The sequence below is a fragment of the Eumetopias jubatus genome, unplaced genomic scaffold, assembly GCF_037043125.1.
Source record: "Eumetopias jubatus isolate StellerSeaLion01/CBP00866 unplaced genomic scaffold, mEumJub1_p1.0 scaffold_9, whole genome shotgun sequence".
In the NCBI taxonomy this organism is placed as follows: domain Eukaryota; kingdom Metazoa; phylum Chordata; class Mammalia; order Carnivora; family Otariidae; genus Eumetopias; species Eumetopias jubatus.
In genome coordinates, this window is record NW_028274815.1 from 91,961,153 (window position 1) to 91,982,762 (window position 21,610).

At 45.0% G+C, this 21,610-nt stretch overlaps 2 protein-coding genes across 3 annotated transcripts; both read right to left on the reverse strand.

The window, feature by feature from the left end:
* Nucleotides 1-10,054: 10,054 nt before the first annotated feature.
* On the reverse strand, nt 10,055-13,756 carry LOC148163567 (putative cystatin-15). Its single transcript, XM_088026232.1, has 3 exons — nt 13,532-13,756; nt 10,851-10,961; nt 10,055-10,135 (listed from the first exon to the last, which is right to left on the reverse strand). Exons 1-3 carry the CDS (start codon nt 13,724-13,726, stop codon nt 10,055-10,057), a joined length of 387 nt encoding a protein of 128 aa, XP_087882358.1. The 5' UTR covers nt 13,727-13,756.
* Nucleotides 13,757-18,202: 4,446 nt separating this feature from the next.
* LOC148163568 (putative cystatin-16) lies at nt 18,203-20,648 on the reverse strand. 2 transcript variants are annotated; one of them, XM_088026233.1, is made up of 4 exons: nt 20,448-20,648; nt 19,128-19,238; nt 19,093; nt 18,203-18,282 (listed from the first exon to the last, which is right to left on the reverse strand). In XM_088026233.1, the coding sequence occupies exons 1-4, from the start codon at nt 20,646-20,648 to the stop codon at nt 18,203-18,205; spliced, it is 393 nt and encodes a 130-aa protein (XP_087882359.1). The 2 variants fall into 2 exon arrangements, with proteins under 2 accessions (XP_087882359.1, XP_087882360.1); XM_088026234.1 differs by lacking the exon at nt 19,093 and having other exon boundaries at nt 18,203-18,286; nt 19,131-19,238.
* Between the last annotated feature and the right edge of the window lie 962 nt (nt 20,649-21,610).

Consider the following 21,610-nt stretch of genomic DNA (forward strand, 5'->3'; position numbering starts at 1 on the left):
GAAGTGGGAGCCAGAGGGGTAAATAAGCATGAAAATGGTCTTGAAGTTAAATGAGAAATAACCACAAGAATAAAAACAGAATGGAACCATCAGGAGAAACTTCAATTTACCCATTGAAAAGCAGATTAGGTGGGCAAAAACAGAATGAGAAAATACAGTGAATGCAAGTATTGAAAATGACAGAGAAGATATGTATTATAATGGTAATAAAAGTAGCTCACTAAATAAAATGTGAAAATTCACAGATTGGATTTTTAAAAAGGACCCACAGCATGTTGTCTCTACAAAAGATACATTTAAAACAAAAAGACACAGAAAAGATAAAAATAAAAGGATAGAAAAATATTTAGACAAATATGAAGCAAAAAGAAAATTAGAGCATCAATCTTAATAAATGACAAAATAAGAATTAAGACAAAAAAAAGAGTCATAAGAAACTGTGGTAGGAAGAACTCTAAGATGACCCCCAGGATATACCCCTTGGTATATACACCCTGCATAATCCCCTCCCATTGATTGTGGGTAGGACATGTAAATATAATGGTATACCAGTCCTGTGATGAGGTTGGGTAATATGGCGAAGAGGAAGACATTTTGAAGAAGTAATTAAGTTCCCTAATCAGAGATCTTTAAGAGAATAGAAAGGGATGTTATCCTGTATAGAGCTGACCTAATCAAATGAGTCCTTTAAAAGAGGGTCTAGAGAGGATTTTCATTTTCAGGATGGTAGAATAAAGAGCTCCATGGATCCATTACTCATAAAATGTGGAAACCCAAACTAGCCCCAAAAATCTTGCAAAAAAAAAAAAAGACAAAGTTGGAGAACAAAGTTGGAGAACTGACACTTTCCAATCTCAGATTTTACTCCAAAACTACAATAATCCTAACAATGTGGTCCTGGCATAAGGACAGACATATAGCTCAATGCAATGGAACTAAGAGTCCTTAGAGTAAATGCTCATATTTTATAGTTGTTGAGTTTTGACATGGGACCCAAGACAATTCAATTGGAAGAGTTTTTCAACAAGTAGTGCTGGGGCAACTTGATATCCACATGAAGAATGAAGTTGGAATCCTACCACACACCATATACAAAAGTTAACTCAAAATGGATTAGAGACCCAAATGTAAAAACTAAAATAAAATCCTTAAAAGAAAACATAGGTGTAAATATTTGTGACTTTTGATTAGGCAACGCTTTCTGAAGCATAATGCCAAAAGCACAAGCACCCAAATTAAAAATAGATAAAAGGACTTAATCAAAATGAAAAACTTTTGTGTTTCAAGAGACATTATCAAGAAAGTGGAAAGACAACCCACATAATGGCAGAAAAACTTTGAAAATCATCTATGACTTAAGAGATCCAGAATATATAAATCTAGAATATATAAAAAATACTACAACTCAATAATAAAAATACAAATAACCCATTAAAAGATGGGCAAAATATCTGAATAGACATCTCTTCAAAGCAGATATGCAAATGTCCAATAAACACATGAGATGTTCAATTTTATTAGCCATTGGGAATATGCAACTCAAAGCTGCAATGAGCTATCACTGCATACCACTGGGATGACTAGAATAAAAAAGATGGATTATTTCAAGTCTTTGCAAGCATGTAGAAAAATTGGAATCCTCATACACTGCTAGTGGGAAGGTAAAGTGGTGCAACTACTTTGGAAAACAATCTGGCGGTTCTTCAAATAATTAAAGAATAGAATTACCATACATTCCAGCCATACTACTCCTAGGAATATACCCAAGAGAAAAATTATGTCTGCACAAAAATGTATATATACAGCACCATTACTCATGATTAATGAAAAGTGGAAACAACCTATATATCTATCAAGTAAAGAATGGATAAAATATAATGTGGTATATCCACACAAAAGAATATTATTAAGCAATAAAAAGGAATGAAGTACTGATTATATGCTATAGCATGAATGAATCCTGGAAGCATTAGGTTAAGTGAAAGATGCTAAGTCATTAATATCATATGGTTCCTTTTATGTGAAACATCCAGAGTAGGGAAATCTATACAGACAGAAAGTTGCTGATAGGGCTGGGGCAGAGGGATATTGGGGACTGGAGGGTGATACCTAAGGAGTGTGGCATTTCTTTTTGTAGTAATGAAAATATTCTAAGATTGATTCTGGTGATGGATACACAACTTTGTGAATATAGTAAAAGCCCATTGAATTGCACATGTGAAATGAGTGCATTGTATGGCATATGGACCATATCTCATGAAAGCTGTTTTTTTTTTTTTGGAAAAAATGAAAAGATAATCTAGAGGCAAAAGAAAAGAGGCAGCAGAGACACTTGTCTATTGGCCTTCAAAGAGCAAATGCTCATGTTGAGTGGAAGACCATTTTGGCAGAAGACCAATGTTGGCAGAAGACAGCAGCCTCTAACAGCTGAAAACCCCAGTCCTACAACCACAGGAACTGAATTCTGCCAACTACCACATGAGCTTGGAGAAGGACTCCATCTTAGGTGAGTCCCCAGTCTTGTCCAACACTTGGACGCAGCCTGGAAAGACCCTGAACAGAGGACCCAGATAAGTCTGACCCACGGATACAATGAGATAATAAATGAGTATTGTTTAAAACTGCTAAATGTGTGGTTATTTGTAGCATAGCATAGAAAAACTAATAAAGAAACAAAAATGGACAAAAGAAAAAAATAGAACAAGAAGATATAGTCATCAAAATATTTATAGGCCTAGCAATAGCCTAACACACACCTAGCAAGAAATGAGAAAGCAGGGGAAAGCAGGTAAAAGTGGTCAGCTTTTTATCTGATTAATCTGAAGCAAAAAACTGATAAATCGAGAAGCCCAAAAACAAGCAGAGATCAAAAGCCTGAAGAATACATTAACAAGTTCTAGTATGAAATGCCACACTCCACATTAAAACTCACAAGATTTAGGGTGTCTATTCAACAAAAGATACTATTCACAGAAGTCAGTGAAGACTTTTGCCAAATCTGAGACTAAGAAATGAGCTAATGTTGTGAGCCAGGCATTGTCAGAGGGAAAACCTAGCAGTCTGAGCATATCAAAAGATATTCGAACCCACTGGTAACCAAAGAATTGAAAATAGGATTAAAGAAGGCACGTTCTGTGTGGAGCACTGGATGTTATGCACAAACAATGAATCATGGAACACTACATCACAAACTAATGATGTAATGTATGGTGATTAACATAACAATAAAAAAATTTAAAGAAAAAAAAGAAGTGAAAATAGGTATCACCAGTGAAATGGATTACTCCTTTTAACCTACTAGGCTATCAAAAATGAGAAAGCTAGATGAGACTAATCACGGGGGCACAGGAGGGCTTCTGTGCATCTAGGGAGTGTGAGAACTGGTGCCTCCATTCTGGAGAATAAATTGAGGGTTTGCAAAGCCCAGGACACATTTCTGATCCTGAGTAGCAGTCTAAGGAATTTCTCAGGACATCCATAAAGGACCTAAAGGAAGACGTTCACTGCAGCAGATTTGATGAGGGAGTCAAAAACCACCTGGGGGTAGAGGAAATGTGGGTAAAGTGGTGGACACCTCCCCACAAAGCACAATGCAGGGGTTGGAAGCTAGACTGGATGTATACAGAGAAGATTCATTCTTACTTCCAAGATTCTAAGATTCGAAGAATGGATCTTTTAAAAGACAATACTAACAGGAAAACATCAAATTCAAAAGAAGATATATAACACAACCCAATTAAATAACTATTATGGACACAAAACAATACTACCCACTCTTCCAGAAAACAAATGTAAAGGCACACATAAAAGTCATGAGAATAGTTCTAAAAAGAGGGGCAGGGGACTAGAGTAGGTGTGGGAAAAAAGACAGTGAATGAATGAATGAATGGCAAGCAAGCAAACCAGAGAGGACCCCAGGGTTCTGGAGAGGGTGAAGGGGCAGGACTAGAAGTGGAAAAGTACTGAGAACTGAGTCAGAGTGGAGACAAGTGTCAAGTGCCCTTCCTCCATGAAGAGGTCCCCCTATGCATTGTCTCTTGAGCATCTTCTCCATGTGAGTCCCTGCCTGAAATTCTCTCCAGAGAATGCAAAATGTGTGCATGGGGCTGGTGGGGAAGGCCAGCCTCCCCCTTAAATCTGCCAGGTGAGCCTTTATAATTACCTGCAGCCTGAAAAGTTATCATACCAGTTTGGCCTGGAACCATCTCCTCAGAGAGGAGCCCCTCAGAAATTTTTCTCCCTCTGCAACACATCCTCCAACTCGATCCACCTTAATCTCCAGGTCACTTCAAGGAGAAAGCCAATGAAGAACACAGGAAGGGTTCACAGAAACAAGGAAAGCTTCTTCTGATCTCTGGAAGTCTCTAACATTTTCTTATTGATTGATTTCCAGCCTAATTTCATCATGGTCATGGAATGGTCTGCAAGGTGTCAGGCCTGTAAATTTTGTTAAGAATTACTTTGTGGTACACAATTGATCAATTCTGGAAATATTTCATGTGCACTTGAAAAGAGCATATATTGGGGCACTGGGGTGGTTAAGTTGGTTAATCGTCTGATTTTTTATTTCGGCTCAGGTCATGATCCAGGGTTGTGAGATTGAGCCCTGCGTTGTCAAGCTCCAAGGTGGGTGTGGAGCCTGCTTAAGATTCTCTCTCTCCCTCTCCCTTTGCCCCTCCCCCCCTCAAAAAAGAAACAAAGAATGAAAGAAACGAGCATGTATTTGTGGTCAATGTTTGAGTGGTGTTCAGTACAAGTCAAGGACAAGTTGATATGTCTCTATGGAAACTTCAGAACTTGGCTGATGTCCTGCCTCAGCTGAGTTTTATCAGCTCCTGTGGTTTGTGTTTGTACTCTCTCTGTGATTGTGGATTTGATTATCTTTCCTTTTTATTCATTCTGTTTCTGCTTTGAGTATTCAGAGATAGGTACCTACACACTTAGAGCTGTTCTATCTTCCTAGTAAATAATATTTCCATCAGTAAAATGTCCACCTTTATTTCAGCACTACCTCTTGTCTTAGAGTTTATTTTATGGAGTCTTAGTACTGTTACACTGACATTTTTTGGTTGGCATTGACATAATATAATCTATTCTTATTTTCCCATATCTCTGTGTTCTTATATTTGAGATGTGTTTCCTTTTTGTTTTGCCTTCTTGTATTTTTTCAGTCCAACTAACCATGTCTTTTAATTATAGTACACAATTCATTTACATCATCCTAGCCACATTGCTACTATTTTCATGTGTACTAATTCTATATGTATTTAACAATCTTCAATACAATATCATGATTGTACATGTCAAAATATCATCTAGATTTATCCACATATTCATCCTTCTGATGTGTTTGTTCTTCTTTTCTTCCTACCGCTCTATTTTTCCACTGGGCTTATTTTTCCTTCTGCCCAGAGAATTCCCTTTAGTCTTTATTTTAGAATGGTTCTCCTGGCAGCAAATACACTCCATTTTGCTTATTTAAAATAACTTGGTTTTGTATGCATTTTTTAAATTTTATTATGTTATGTTAGTCACCATACAATACATCATTAGTTTTTGATGTGGTGATCCATGATCCATTGTTTTTGTATAACACCCAGTGCTCCATGCAGTATGTGCCCTCCTAATACCCATCACCAGGCTAACCCATCCCCCCACCCCCCTCCCCTCTAAAACCCTGTTTGTTTCTCAGAGTCCATAGTCTCTCATGGTTCATCTCTTCCTCCTATTTTTCCCTCCCTTCATTTTTCCCTTCCTTCTCCTAATGTCCTCCGTGCTATTCCTTATGTTCCACAAGTAAGTGAAACCATATGATAATTGACTTTCTCTGCTTGACTTATTCACTTAGCATAATCTCCTCCAGTCCCATCCATGTTGATGTAAAAGTTGGGTATTGATCCTTTCTGATGGCTGAGTAATATTCCATTGTATATATGGACCATATCTTCTTTATCCATTCATCTGTTGAAGGGCATCTCGGCTCTTTCCACAGTTTGGCTATTGCGGACATTGCTGCTATGAACATTGGGATGCATATGGCCCTTCTTTTCACTACATCTGTGTCTTTGTATGCATTTTTTTTAAAAGATTTTATTTATTTGACAGAGAGAGACACGGCAAAAGAGGGAACACAAATAGGGGGAGTGGGAGAGGGAGAAGTAGGCTCTCCCCAGAGCAGGGAGCCCAATGCGGGGCTCGATCCCAGGACCCTGGGATCATGACCTGAGCCGAAGGCAGACGCTTAATGACTGAGCCACCCAGGTGCCCCTTTGTATGCATTTTTGAGAGAGATTTTTGTTGCCCAAGGAATTGTAGGTCAATGGTTAATTTCCTTCAGTGGTTAGCAAGTGCATGACAATATCTTCTGACTTTCTGTTGCTTCCTATCTGAGGTCAGCTAAAAGCCTGTTGGTGGTTTATTTGAAAATAAGAAATCTTTTTACCTCTGGCTGGTTTTAAGATTTTTCTCCCTAAGTTTGATTTAGAACTCTTTTATGCTCGATTGTGGGTTTCTTTTATTATATCCTGCTTAGGGTTTGTAACATTGCTTGAATCAATGGCTTTATGTCTTTGGTCAGTTCTAGAAAACTCAAGCTTTACATTTTCAAATACTGCTTCTGCCCCATTATCTGTTTCTTCCCCCATGGTGCAGATCTCACCTCACCCTTCTCACGCTTCCCATCCTGCATCTGTTCTGGCCTGCCTCCCTGCTGTCTAACTCCCATGCAGATTAACCTATCACATCATTCATTTCTGTTATATTTTTCAGTTTTAGAACTTTCTTTTTATTCTTTTTGGTAGCTTCTACTTTTCACCAGTATTATCCATCTTTTTCCCCTGACTTATTCATCTTGAGGGCGTTAAAACCCCATATCTGATGACTGCACTGTTTAGACATTTTCAGGTTTGTTTCTATTATTAAATTTTGCTCTTGATTTACCCATCAAGTCTTGTCTTTTTTTCTTATTGTTTTTGACTGATTGCTGGATATTCTGTGTTTTAAACATGTAGAACTCATTGAGGCTTTGCATGATTTAGAAAATATTTTACCTTGATCTGACAGCGATGTACAGGATGTAAGCCATGGGACAGGTCTATGTAAAATACAGACCATTTCAGAGATAATGTCATCATCTAAAGAGTAGATTCTGAAAGTGGGTGCAGCCAGGAGACTGGAGAAGAAGGAGAGGTTGTACAGGGTCTAGGGGAACACAAGGAGGACACTGGGGCAGATGCTGAGGGATGGCACCTGAGTGTAGGGCAGTTGAAGACAGAGGCAAGGGACCGATCTAATGAATGCGATGCTTCAGGACATTGATTTGTTGGTCTTGCTGGACTGACAATGTGGCCTCATAAGAGAGGACAAGAAAGCAGATAAACAATAGCAGTTTCTGTGGTGAGTGATTTTGTTGAGGAAATAATTTTGGAAAGCATCTCAAAAAGGAGATAACAAATGGCTAGTTACATATATTTCCAAGCCTTCATTTCTTAGCTAATGCCTGTGGTATTTGCGTTTGGAAACCAAAAAGTTAATATGGGTGATAGGAGCTGGGCTCAGTCTGTGAGCTCAACTTAAGAAAAGCACAGTAAAGAATCATGAGACTAGCTACCAGCGTCCTGATAGGGAAATGGGGAAGGAGGCGGTCCTGAGTGTTAATAGAGATCATTTCATAACTTGGATTTTATGACATTGACCTTGCAGGGAGCACAGTTCCCCTCTTTCTCCTTCACCCCCTCTCTTTCCCCTTTGAAGCTTCCCTGAAGACCCCAGTGCTGAGATTTTGGCTAAGCCCCTATTTCGGAAGGGGTCTCACAAGTATATTCTGGGGAACTCTATTCCTTCAGGCCAGGAAGTCCCATAAAACATTCTGGGTTTTGTGGACATCAAGAATTTCTGAAATGTGTGTCAATGTTTCTATGTGTGTGCTTGTATTATAACTTCCAAGTATATTTTTGCTCCCTACTGATTTGGGACAATGAGTGACTGGGCTAGATCTGGAGAGGTCTCTCCAGGGCATGATGACACAGGACAGGCTGCCCCTGGTGCTGATTCACCTTGGACAGTGTTGTTTCATTCAAAAGCTACTAATGTGGGCTCACCGCTGGCAATGGTGGCAGGCACAACATTTACTCGCCCTACCAAAGACTCTTGCACAAACCATGACCTGTGAACATCAATTCCATGAAAGGGGCCATGTTTTTAATCCCCTATTCTACCAGAGCAGGAACCAGAGCAAAGACATTGGTCACAAACAAAATACCTTAACTACAATTCACACATTTCTAAGTACTGCAGATCCTTAGAAAACTATTTCCCAACTTTATGTATTTCTGATGTCCAGTCACAAAGATTCCTCTCTAGTGGGGGTGGGGGGGGAGTATGGCCTGGTCTCTGCATTTGTAAAATGAAACCAAGGGCATTTTCATGTGGATCAAGAGAGAACATGACAGACATAGTGAGAAAAAACAGGATACCAGGCCTTCCTTGGGTGAAACCACATAGCCCAAGAATGATGGCTCAACCCCTCAGAACCTGAGTGCTCTAAAGCAAGGGTAGGTAATAGGTCAGCTCTGTTAACCACACAAACTTACTCTTGTAAGATAGTGTATGCCCCTCTCAATGTGTGGGAGATATTACAAACTCTACATTCAGACTGGTCAAAAAACCAAAGCTGAACCAGGCCACTACTTTTGTGCTGTGTCCAGTGGAACTATCCCCAGTTGTCTTGGGAAATCCTATCACATCATTCCTTATGACAACTTAATAAAAATGAATTGTTCAGGAAACAGGCAGACTTTCAACTAGGAACCACTCAAATCAGAGTCTTTAGAAACCCAGGAGAAAGGAAGATGCCTCAGCCCCTCCATTTTGACAGATTCCTCCAAGTGGCATTGCCATAGCCTCTCTGTCCCAGTCATGCCCCCAGGTGCTTCCACACCCTCCCTCACTCTGCCCTTCCAGGGCTACTCCCCACAAGGATCACAGAAGACAGAGCTGCTCATCAGGCTGGGTGTCTGTCACTACAGTGCCTATCCCAGGGGTAGTGATTGGTGTTGACAGCCATGGAGGCCAGGCTGGGCTGGGAAGGGGGATACAGGCATCATCAGGGAGCAGGTGGGACATGGTGATTGGAGCTACCATTTTCTGAGCTATCTTCAGAGGCCCTGGGATGACCTTCTATGTGTCAAGGGGCTCATGTGCAGATGCCTTGATGGGTGTCCATGGAGGGCAGAGCCTTTTATCAGCTTCACTCACCCACCTCCAATCTCTGTGACTAGATATAGCCCCTCTTCAGAAGGACCACCCCATTATGAGCCTGGTCCTAGAGCTGGAAAAGAGAAGAAGCAAGAGCTGCTCCCTGGCAAAATTGTCTGCATTCCTTTTGAGTGAGATGGATGAGGGGCATGGAGAGATTGGCGGATGAATGAATAAATGAATGGATACATGGATGGATACATGGATGTGTAGATACATGTATGGATGAATGGATGGATGGACGAATGGATGAATGACTAAATGAATAAATACACCAACCAACCAGTGGGGACCCTGCAAGTACTACTAGGACAGCCTCCCATGAGCTGGGGAGTCTCATTGACTCAACACTCTGCACCTACAGTCAAGGAAAGAGCAATAATGATGATGAATTCACCACCTCTTGTCAGAGGCAACACCATTTATAAAAGATAAAAGATGTGGGAGAGTGTAAAATAGATAGGGACCCAGAAAGTGCTCTGAGATACCTTTAATTTTCCTGGTACTGAATAGACCTGGGACTACAGACTGACTCTTGCTCTCTGGAGGGAAAAGAACTTCTTTTTTTTTTTTAAGATTTTATTTATTTATTTGTCAGAGAGAGAGAGAGAAATAACACAAGCAGGGGGAGTGGCAGACAGTGGGAGAAGCCCGCTCTGCACTGAGCAAGAAGCTCGATGTGGGACTCAATCCCAAGACGGTGGGCTCATGACCTGAGCTGAAGGCAGATGCTTAACCAACTGAGCTACCCAGGTATCCCAGGAACTTCTGCTTGAGGAGCAAGGGAGTCCTTCTCTGCCTATTTCTGCACGCAGGTACTGTTTAGGAGGGAGAACTGGGAAAACCATGGTCTGGCATCCACAATAAAGGTGCAGTCCACCTGGAAAAAAAAAAAGTAATTATGAGATTAGAACAGTTTAACACATGGAGAGCACTTAGCATGAAAGACTGAGTAGGAGTTCAATGTGCATGAAAACTACAAATGACGAAAAGCAAAAAGAAACAGTGGCCTAGGGTAGGATCCGAGGAGCTCAAGACTCCACCAAAATGATGGGCAGGGGTTGCTGAATCTGCACATGTGGGTCAGGGGCTCCTGAGAGGGTCCTGGTGAGACCATGGCTTGCCACTCAGGGGTCCTGCCAGTACCCATGACACAGCCTGGATGCCCCCTGCCCCCATGAGTTCTGAGGGAGCCAGCAGACTGCCCAGGAGATGGTCCAGCTGAACACTGAACACTCAGTAGCAGCTGCAAACCTACCCAGAGGAGAGGCTGCCCCTCAGACTGGGATAGGGGGTGGGGCTGAGAAAAGCCCCACTGAGGGTTGTCATCCTGACTCAGGCTCATGCCCAGGGTCTGAGTCCCCTGGACGATATCAGCTCATAGATGATGACACAAGAAGTTCATTACACAGGCCAGCTGTGAGCACAGGGCTCTGATGGCCTAGAAAAACCATATTCTCCCTCAGCGGGGAACCCTGGGACCTGAAAGGAGAGGGACCAGGACTCTTTTTATGGCCCACGATCATCCCTGACAACATCCCTAAGCCTTCTCCCATCAGTCCTCCTTTATATGAATGTTCATCATATTCTCAAACCTTTTTCTCTTCTGGGCCATCTTGCAAGGGGCAATTTTCCAGATCTTCATCCTGTTTTGTACAAATGGTTTGGCCCAATTCCAACTCCATTAAATATATCAAGGTAAACTCCTGTTAAGAACAAATTGTAGAAACTGCAATGAAATACTTTGCGTTAGTAAGAAAAACAGAGAACCAAAAAGAAAACAGGCAAAAGCTGTGAATATACATACATAAATGAATAAGGACATACATATGTACGATGTCTCTTATTTTTCTTATTTTTAAATTGATTTATTATTTCACCTTTTCCTCTTAATTCTCCATTTTTCTACAAAAAGATGTCCATATGTACACCTAAGGCATGTATTAGAATCCTCCCTGAGGCACTCCTCCTGATGGCCTGCACCTGCCAGTCACATCCACAGTGCTATGAATGCACAGGAGGTAACAGGCTCACAGGATCAGACGCTGCACAGCAAGGAGCCTGCAGGGGCTCAAGCACCACTGACAGCACCATTGATCTCTCAATCGTATGCTTGCGTGGCATCAGCCAGACACAAGGGGAGCACACCAGGGTGTCCTCCTCTGGAGAGTAGGATAACAGGTGTGTTAGTCCAATGATTAGCCATCACAGATGGCAGTCCCTTTCAGGGCAGCATTTAGACAGGGATGTGGGGGGTCCTGGGGGCTGGGGATGCTTGCCTCTTTATGTGGGAGCTGGCTGCACAGAAGGGCTCTTCTTGTTAAGGTTCACTGAGGTGGATATTTACAAAGCAGATGCTTTCCCATGTGTCAGTTAGGCTTCTATCCGAAGTTATTAAAAGTTACCATTTCATCTTGTTAAAAAGAAAGAACTGCATGAAAACTCAAGAAGAGCTCAAACTTAGAAATGTAGCCAGAAATCACTGTGGGGAGGAAACTGCCTCTCATTGGACTGAACTGGAATTATCTAGAAAGCTGACTTTTGGGCTCAGTTCTTACAACTGACACATGATATCCACTCGTGCCCCAACAAGCACCAACAATACACACACACACACACACACACACACACACTCATGCACACCCAGCCTCACTTGCATGGCCCCCAGACCCTGAGCTAGGACGGGGCACAGGGGCTGGAGCAGCAGCTACAGGTTCTATGCCCAGGGGTTCCCACATCCTCCAGGTGTCCAGGGTTGGCGGCTGTCTAAGGAAGAGGCAGAGGGTCAGGAAATGGGAAAGACTGAGAGAAGCCAGTGGGCACTGTGAGGGGAGGGGGCCACACCCAGTGTGATGCAGAAGTGAGACTCTCCCCATCAGGGCCCTGCAGACATGGTGCCTGGCTCAAGACTGTTCATGCAGGGACCAGAATCTGGGCATGCACAGAATGAGTTCAGAACAGCAGTCTGTATTCCATTCAAAGAAAGCATGAAGTGATAAGAATAAACAGTAGTGGGAAAGGTTTGCCCAACAGAGGCTAAGGACACATTTCTATCAGGCCCAATGTTTTCTCTACTCTTAAGGCTCTATAACCCATGGCCTTCTTCTGCATGGGCTATTTCAGGAATCCTAAATGTGATGTGTCCTGCCCAGATCTGTTTGTGTTTCCTCCAACCTTGCTCTGTTGTCTCAGTTGATGGAGTCACTGCACACCCACGTGTTCTGGGAAAACACCAGGGGTCCATATTTGACCCCCTCTTTCTCTACACTGTCACACCAGTGCACCCCACATCAACCTCCAACAGATGCAGAAGCCAGCACTTCTTTTACTTCCCAGTGACCAGAGGACCATCCCCTGCATCCTGGTCTCAGCCTGCCATGGCCTGTGGAGCCCTGAGCAACTTTTTTCAATGGATCCCCAGATCTTCAAGGATAACATCTCAAATCTTTGCCTGGGGCCCTGAGGTGCCCCCAGCCCTACCTACCCCTGCACTCCTGCCTCTCTGCACCTCCTTCCCAGCAACGCCAGTCCACAGAATTTCAGGCTGTCTGCAAGTGTATTTGTTGCTTGTCCCCATCCAGGGTCCTCCCCAGGGCTGCCTGCCCTTCTCATCCCCAACCTCCAGATGACTGTATCTTTCCAGGAGTACCCATCATTGAGATGCCTTCCCTGACTGCCCCCCATGCCCCTAGCCTTGCCTTTGCCCTAGGCCCCCACACTTACTGCTCTTCCCCAGCCTTCCACTATTCCACTCATGAACTTGGAGGCCATTGGTCTGTCCTCACCAGCACCACAGCCCCATGAGAACATGTCCCAATCTGTCTTCTCTGCTACCTCCTGCCCAGCCCTGGACCTACAGTGTTTCATGCAGGAGCCTCACAGCTCAGTTTCTGTGATGCCTTTCCTTCTCGGGCTGGTGCTCCCCAGCTACCACGTCTCTTAGTCTCTCTGGTTTCTTGTCTCCCTGCGGCTCTGGCTTCTCCTAGCCACCTCATTGGCAGCTTTTCTTCCCTCTCTCACTCGGCAGCTGGATCTTTGCGTTCAGTGCTTGCTTTCTGCTCACCTTCTTTCCTTCCCTCTGTTATTCAGGGAACTTGCTCATGAAGGAAACAAATCAGAAACTCGGAACACTTCTAATGAAACCTTGTAACTTTTTTAACAATATTTACCAAATTAAAACATCCATTGCTCTTTCCTGCAGATCAAGGACTCGCCCCTCCCAGGTGTGGTCCCAGGGCAAACATGGAGCCACATGGAAGGAGGACATTCAACTCACCTTGCGCTGGCTTCGCCGTACCCACAGCAGCTTATACGCATACTCATCTGGGTAAACTTGGTTGAAATGAAACACCGCAAACTCAACACACAGGGTAAAGTAATTTGTTCTCCTATCAATGTCCACAAAGTTGGAACTGCAGACATGAGGCACCAGCACAATGAGCCCCAGAAGCAGAGGTGCCTTCAGGAGCATGTTGTCTGGCGTGAGCCCTGGAAGCCAGCAGCAAACGGCTGGCAGCCAGCGCGGGGCCACCCTCCAAAGCTCTGCATCCCACACAGCCTTACCCCAAGGAGTCCCTGGGCTGCTGGCCAGTGCTCTGTCCAGCTCCTCCCTTTCATCCTGCCTTGTCTGTGCCTTGTCCCTCCCATCATCACTAACAGAAGGCAGAGCAGGGGCTCACCATTTCCACTGCTTTGTTCCATAAGCCTTGGACCCAGGAACATGCATGCAATATGCTCTGTTTCCAGGGCTACCTCCACCTGCCCCAGTCCAGCCCTAATAGGCTCTGAATGGGGGTTTTGAACCCACCTCCCTTGCTCTCACAGCACTGCATCCTACAACTGCCAAGTCACAGGAACTCTTAGGAACACTGGTGGGCTCTAGGAGATTGAGGTAAAAACCAGGTCTACCTCTGACCATGGCTGCAGCCATCAGGAGGGTACAGGGAAGGGTTACCATTGGGGCTGGGTTACCATCCCTTCCACCACCTCTGGCACCTGCTGACCTGCTTGCCATGAGGTCTGGCTGTGTTTGGCAGTGGGGAGAGGGATTTCTAATGTACTGGGCAGGTGGAGAGAAATCCAGGACAAAGTGGGTACTAGCCCAGGGCAGGGCTCTGCTGGAATGGATGTGGATGGCAGCCATGGGCATGAGAGGGATCAGGGACTGGGAAAGACAGGCCTTGCCCAGCCCTAGCCAACATGCATTTCCACACAGTTCTGCCACTTTGAGGTCCCATGGCCTTTGCCAAGTCATTGTTGTTAGGCTTTCCTCGGGGGAAGCACAGTACGTGTGAGTGTCCTGCCTGGCCTCATACAAGGCATTGGGAGTGAGTGGACCAAGAAATTATGACATGCTGTCCATGCATGTGAGGACACTCTGCAAGGGAAGGATTTTCCCACCTTGGGCATGGGGAGTAAACAGACACCTGCACATTGATGATGATCCCAGAAAGGGTACAGGGCCAGGGCCACAGCTGTTCAGATAGGCCATAAGTACAGACTGGGATTACCCCAGAAAGAGACGGGAGTGTGGCCAGAATGGCAGACACCTTTGTGACCACCTTCACTGCTGCACATCAGTAGATAGCTGGCGGCATGGGTGTCTGGGGATCGTCATGACGAGGACTCCACACCCTGCCTACAAGTGTGTCTGATCCTGAGTGTTGCTCTCCCGAGGAGATCAGGTCCCCACATGGCTGACCCTTCTTCCCCACCTCCAGCAGCAGGGTGACTAGAGTGGCCATTGTCATCTTTCGAGACCAGGAAGACACTACTGACATGGGTTGTGACTGCCTCACTTCTAGATTTCTCTCAGCAGGGGTCAGAGGTTTCATGGGGCCTGCCAATGGACCAGCTGTTGCATTTCTTGGCCCTCTCTATCAGTCTGTTTCTTCTTTCCTTTGTTTATGCTTTTTTGTCATAATTTCCTCCCATTCTTGAGAGAGACTGTGATCACCGGTCATCCTTGTGCCCATCCTCTGCGTGTGCCGGTCCAGACTGTCACTTCCCTTGAGGCTGAACCTCAGGAGCACCACATATACTTGTCACATCATAAATTTTAATCATTTCCTTTGATCATATACCCTAATCAGAATTGAGATTACTTGTGTTATTTTAAGGTGTGTTGCTGACTCGACAACCATTTTTCTCCTTAATTTCAATCTAAACATCATTGCAGCCAGAGACTTTATTCCTTATGATATCAGTTCTTTCAAATGCATTGAGATTCACTTTATGGATCAGAATATGTTCAGTTTGGATTAATATTCTATCAGCTCAAGAAAAGTACATGTTCCGGGGCACCTGGGGGGGCTCAGTCATTAAGCGTCTGCCTTCAGCTTAGGTCATGATCTCAGGGTCCTGGGATGAAGCCCCACGTCGGGCTCCTTGCTCAGCGGGGAGCCTGCTTCTCCCTCTGCCTGCCGCTTCCCCTGCTTATGCTCTCTCATTCTCTCTCTCTGTCAAATAAATAAATCTTAAAAAATCTTAAAAACATAAAATAAATAAATAAAATTATATAAAAAAAGAAGAATACATGTTCCATAGTCGGTGGTGAATATTCTATATAATTGTTATTAATTTGTGAAATTAACAATTAAGTGGAGCACAGGGTGATGCATGGTCAATCTCAGTTCAACAAAGGACCATGGGAGAAACTGAAATAGAGGAGCGATCATTCACAGGTCCTGGGGGAAGTACTCAGCAAGGTGAAAGGGCCGCACGGGGAGGTCAAGGCACAATGCAGATGGAGCCACAGGATCTGCTTACTGGGTGGAGTACTTCGGGGTTCTTGGGATAGAACCAGACTGACCAACTCAACCCCAAAGGACAGAGTTCTGTAAAACCCACAAGGGTCTTTTCTAAGGGAGCACAAGGGGGAGGTCCTGGGAGGCAGAGGAGACTATTGCTCACAAGGGCTGCAGGGGAAGTCACATCAGGTGCTTCCATTTACTTGTGACTCTGCAGGATGCTATCTAGGGCACATGCTTGTGCTTATATGAGAGATTAGTGTCAGTTTTAAGACCATGCAGTCCTCCTGGCCACACAAAGTAGCTGCCAAGGCAGCAGTACCATGGAGTAGCTTAGCTAAACTCCCAAAAATAATCAAAAATCAAATTTGTTCAACGGATTCTTAAATTTTTGTATATATGTTCTGATTTTTACCTAGTGGGTTCTGTCAGTTACTGGATTGGGATTTGATCATTTTCCCTCTAGCCCTGTCTGGTCTGGCTTTACTAATGTGGAGACCATAAGAAGAGGTAGCCCAAGGATAGAACTGTTGTAACTTCCATATTCAAGCAAAGCTGTGACTTTCAGTTCCCAAAAAGCTATGTTTCTAATCCCATATTTGTTGAGAGCTGCAAGAGGCCACAGTCAGAGTTATGAACCTATATTCACACCTTGGTGCCCAAAGGGAAGCTCATTAGAATCATCAGTGCAGGGCTTAAAATAACCCAGTGGCTGGGTCCGCTGAACACATGACACTAACACAGTTACATTTACAATGCCCCCAGGTGCATGTAAGGTGTATCTGAGCTCAAAGCACAGCATAATTGAAAACAACAAGATGCCAGGCCTTCCCAATGTGAAATGGGAATGACGATAAAGGTGTTCACCTATGAGGGGTAACAGTGAGCAGCAACAACCGGACTTCAGGGAGGGTCTGGTTGTCCTCAGCCACCACAGGCCTCTGAACAATGAACAGCTAGACCACTCTGAACCTGAGTGATCTCAAACCAAGAGCAGGTAATAGGTTAGCTTTGCTGACCACACATCTACCTTGTTAGTTTATATTTGCCCCTATCAAACTGTGGGGAGACATCAGAAATTATATGCACAGGCTGGTCAAAGGACCAAACCTGGCTCAGGCCACCATCTTTATTCTGTGCCCAATGAAGCAGTCCAGAATATGTGGAAAATCTATCCTATCAATGTTTATAGCCACATCATGGAAATATATCAGCAAGAAAAGGACAGACTTTGAACCACACTAAAAATAGAACCCCTAGAAACCCAAAAGGAAGGAAGGTAACCCCTAACCCCTCCATGCTGAAGGATTCTTCCAAGCATCATTGCCACAGCTTCTCTGTCCCAGTCATGCTCCCAGGTGCTCCCACACCTCACTCTGTCTGTCCCTCACTCTGCCCCTCCAGGGTTACTCCCCACAAGGATCCCAAAAGACAGAACTGCTCATCAGGCTGGGTGTCTGTCACCACAGTTCCTATCCCAGGGGTAGTGATTGGTGTTGACAGCCATGGAGGCTAGGCAGAGCTAGGAAGGGGGATACAGGCATCATCAGGGAGCAGGTGGGACATGGTGATTGGAGCTACCATTTTCTGAGCTATCTTCAGAGGCCCTGGGATGACCTTCTATGTGTCAAGGGGCTCATGTGCAGATGCCTTGATGGGTGTCCATGGAGGGCAGAGCCTTTTATCAGCTTCACTCACCCACCTCCAATCTCTGTGACTAATATGGTCCCTCTTCGGAAGGACCACCCTATTGTGAGCCTGGCCTTAGAGCTGGAAGAGAGAAGCAAGAGCTATTCCCTGGCAAAATAGTCTGCATTCCTTTTGAGTGGGATGGATGAGGGGCATGGGAAGATTGGAGGATGAATGACTAAATGAATAAATACACCAACCAACCAGTGGGGACCCCGCAAGAACCACTAGGGCAGCCTCCCATGAGCTGAGGAGTCTGACTGATTCAACGCTCTGCACCTACAGTCAAGGTAAGAGCAATAATGATGAATTCTCCACCCCTTGTCACAGGCAGCACCATTTATAAAAGATAAAAGATGTGGGAGAGTGCAAAACAGACATGGACCCAGAAAGTGCTCTGAGATACCTTTATTTCCCCTGGTACTAAATAGACCTGGGACTACAGACTGACTGTTGCTCTCTGGAGGGAAAGGAACTTCTGCTTGAGGAACTATGGGCTCCTTCTCTGCCTATTTCTGCACGCAGGTACTGTTCAGGAGGGAGAACTGGGAAATCCTTGGTCTGGCATCCACAATAAAGGTGCAGTCCACTTGGAAAAAAAAAGTAATTATGAGATTAGAACAGTTTAACACATGGAGAGCACTTAGCATGAAAGACTGAGTAGGAGTTCAACGTGCATGAAAACTATAAATGACGAAAAGCAAAAAGAAACAGTGGCCTAGGGTAGGATCCGAGGAGCTTAAGACTCCACCAAAATGATGGGCAGGGGTTGCTGAATCTGCACATGTGGGTCAGGGGCTCCTGAGAGGGTCCTGGTGAGACCATGGCTTGCCACTCAGGGGTCCTGCCAGTACCCATGACACAGCCTGGATGCCCCTTACCCCCATGAGTTCTGAGGGAGCCAGCAGACTGCCCAGGAGATGGTCCAGCTGGACACTGAACACTCAGTAGCAGCTGCAAACCTACCCGGAAGGGAGGCTTTCCCCAACCCTGGGGTGGAGGAAAGATTGGGACATGTCCTTGAAGCCCAGGGTATTAGAGGGGGGTGTGGGATGACCAGACAAACTAAACAGTCCTCAGAAACCAAAATAGAAGAGCAAAGGAAGAGTTAGGACCACAGAGACAGAACAGTATCTGCCAGAAGCCAAGGTCTCGGGAAACATTCAGGCTATGCTCTGGGGAGAGGGTCTCATCATGGGAGGAAGGTCATATGGGTATCTGCAGGGTATTTCTGGTGGGCCAGCCAGGTGAGCACAGGGCTCAGCTTCACTACTCTGTTGGAAGCAGCTCTGTCTACTTAGTGTGGCCACCTTCCCCCTCTGGGTAGAGTTCTGGGACCTGGAGGGAGAGGGACCAAGACACTCATTGTGACAACTTCCCTAAGCTTCCTTTCATAGACCCTCCTTAATATTATTGTTAATTTTATTATCAAACCTTTTTCTTTCCTGGGCCTTCTTGTAAGGGGCAGTTGTTGAAGTCTTCATCCTGTTGTTTACAAATTGTGCGGTGCAACTCCAACTCCATTAAAAATATCATTGTCCACCTCTGTCAAGAAGAAATTATAAAACAACTGCTAAATATTTGCTTTCCATGAGTGAATAAAAGGCAGAGAATCAAATAGAAAAGTGGGCGAATGACTAGAATATGTATATAAATAGAATATTCAGACAATTCTCTGTAAGCATATGATCAATAGAAAGGTGTTCCTAAATGCACCTAAGGCATGTATTAGAATCTTCCCTGAGGCACTCCTCCTGATGGCCTGCACCTGCCAGTCACAATCACAGTGCTATGAATGCACAGGAGGTAACAGGCTCACAGGATCAGACGCTGCACAGCAAGGAGCCTGCAGGGGCTCAAGCACCACTGACAGCACCATTGATCTCTCAATCGTATGCTTGCGTGGCATCAGCCAGACACAAGGGGAGCACACCAGGGTGTCCTCCTCTGGAGAGTAGGATAACAGGTGTGTTAGTCCAATGATTAGCCATCACAGATGGCAGTCCCTTTCAGGGCAGCATCTAGACAGGGATGTGGGGGGTCCTGGGGGCTGGGGATGCTTGCCTCTTTATGTGGGAGCTGGCTGCACAGAAGGGCTCTTCTTGTTAAGGTTCACTGAGGTGGATATTTACAAAGCAGATACTTTCCCATGTGTCAGTTAGGCTTCTATCCGAAGTTATTAAAAGTTACCATTTCATCTTGTTAAAAAGAAAGAACTGCATGAAAACTCAAGAAGGGCTCAAACTTAGAAATGTAGCCAGAAATCACTGTGGGGAGGAAACTGCCTCTCATTGGACTGAACTGGAATTATCTAGAAAGCTGACTTTTGGGCTCAGTTTTTGCAACTAACACATGATATCCACTAGTGCCCCAACACACACCAACAACACACTCTCAAACATGTGCGTGTGCGAGCACACACACACACTCATGCACACCCAGCCTCACTTGCAGGGTCACCAGACCCTGAGCTAGGACAGGGCACAGGGGCTTGGAGACCACCCCAACGAGCTCCTGTGGCCTCCAGGTGTCCAGGGCTGGTTGTTGTCCAAGGAAGAGGCTGAGGGTCAGGAAATGGGAAAGACTGAGGGAAGCTGGTGGGTGCTGTGCAGGGAAGGGGCCACACCCAGTCTCTTCAGGAGTGTGGTGCAGAGGTGAGACCCTCCCTATCAGGGCCCTGCTGGCATGGCACCCAGCTCACGGCTGTTCATGCAGGGACCAGAATCTGGGCATGGACAGAATGATCGAACTCACCTTTTGCTGGGCCTGCCCAACCTCCAACAACTTGTATGAGTCTTCTTCCATGTTGTCATCATTGAACCAAGCCAGAGCAAACTCCACAGATGCCACAAAATAATCATGGTTCTTACAAATGTCTACAAATTCTTTTTGAATGGTCCAGACATGGGTGCCCAGCACAATGAGTCCGAGAAGCAGAGGCGTCTTCAGGAACATGCTGTCCTTTGTCAGCACCAAGGACTGGTGACACATGGGAGGAGGGGGTGGCAGCAGCTGCTGGGCTGCCCTCCACATCTCCGGATCCCACACAACCCTGCCCTCAGAGCTGCTGACCTCCCCCCTTTGACTGGTGCCTCTGGTCAGCTCCACCTCTCCATCTACCTGCCTTGTCCCTCCCACATCACCAAACAGAAAGCAGAATATGGGGTCACATCATCACCCCTTGTCACAAAAACCCTGGACACAGGGCATGCATGCCACATGCTCTGTTTCCTGCGTGTTTCCAGGGCTGCCTGCCTGAGCTGCTATTTCAGCCCCACTCCTGCAGAGCTTTGTATCCACCTTGTTTGCTCCCACAGCAGTGCATCAACTGCCAGAGTCACACAGATTCCTGGGAACCCTGATGAGTCCGTTTCTGGGGCTGGAGGCCGTTGTCAAGCCTGCCTACAACCTTGGCTGGAGCCCACCACTAGCCAGACCCAGGGAAGTACAGGGTGTGCGGCCGGCAATGAGGAAGGTTGGGGAGGTGTTTAATCCACTGTCCTGACCCTCCTCTGCCAGAAGATACATCTGGCTTCATCCTCCCAGTCTGGTATGATTAGTTTTCCCTCCCTCCAAAATATGTTCTCAATTTCACTGTGATTTCTTTCTTGATCTGTGGGCTATTGTGACTATGTCGTTTAATTACTACCATAGCCAGTTTCCAATCATCTTCTCTCCTGTTGACTTCCAGCTGAAGTCCACTGTAGTCAGAAAATATCCTATTATTTATCTTCTTTGAAATTTGTTGAGGTTTTATTGCCCAGAATATTGCCAACACTCTATATGTTCTTGAACACAATGTATATTCTGTATTTTTTAGGAGTTAGATACCTCTCAGTACACCATTTTGTTCAAACCTTCCATATACTTACCTTTTTTGCTTTGTTTGGTTATATTGAGTTTGGTTTGGTTTGGTT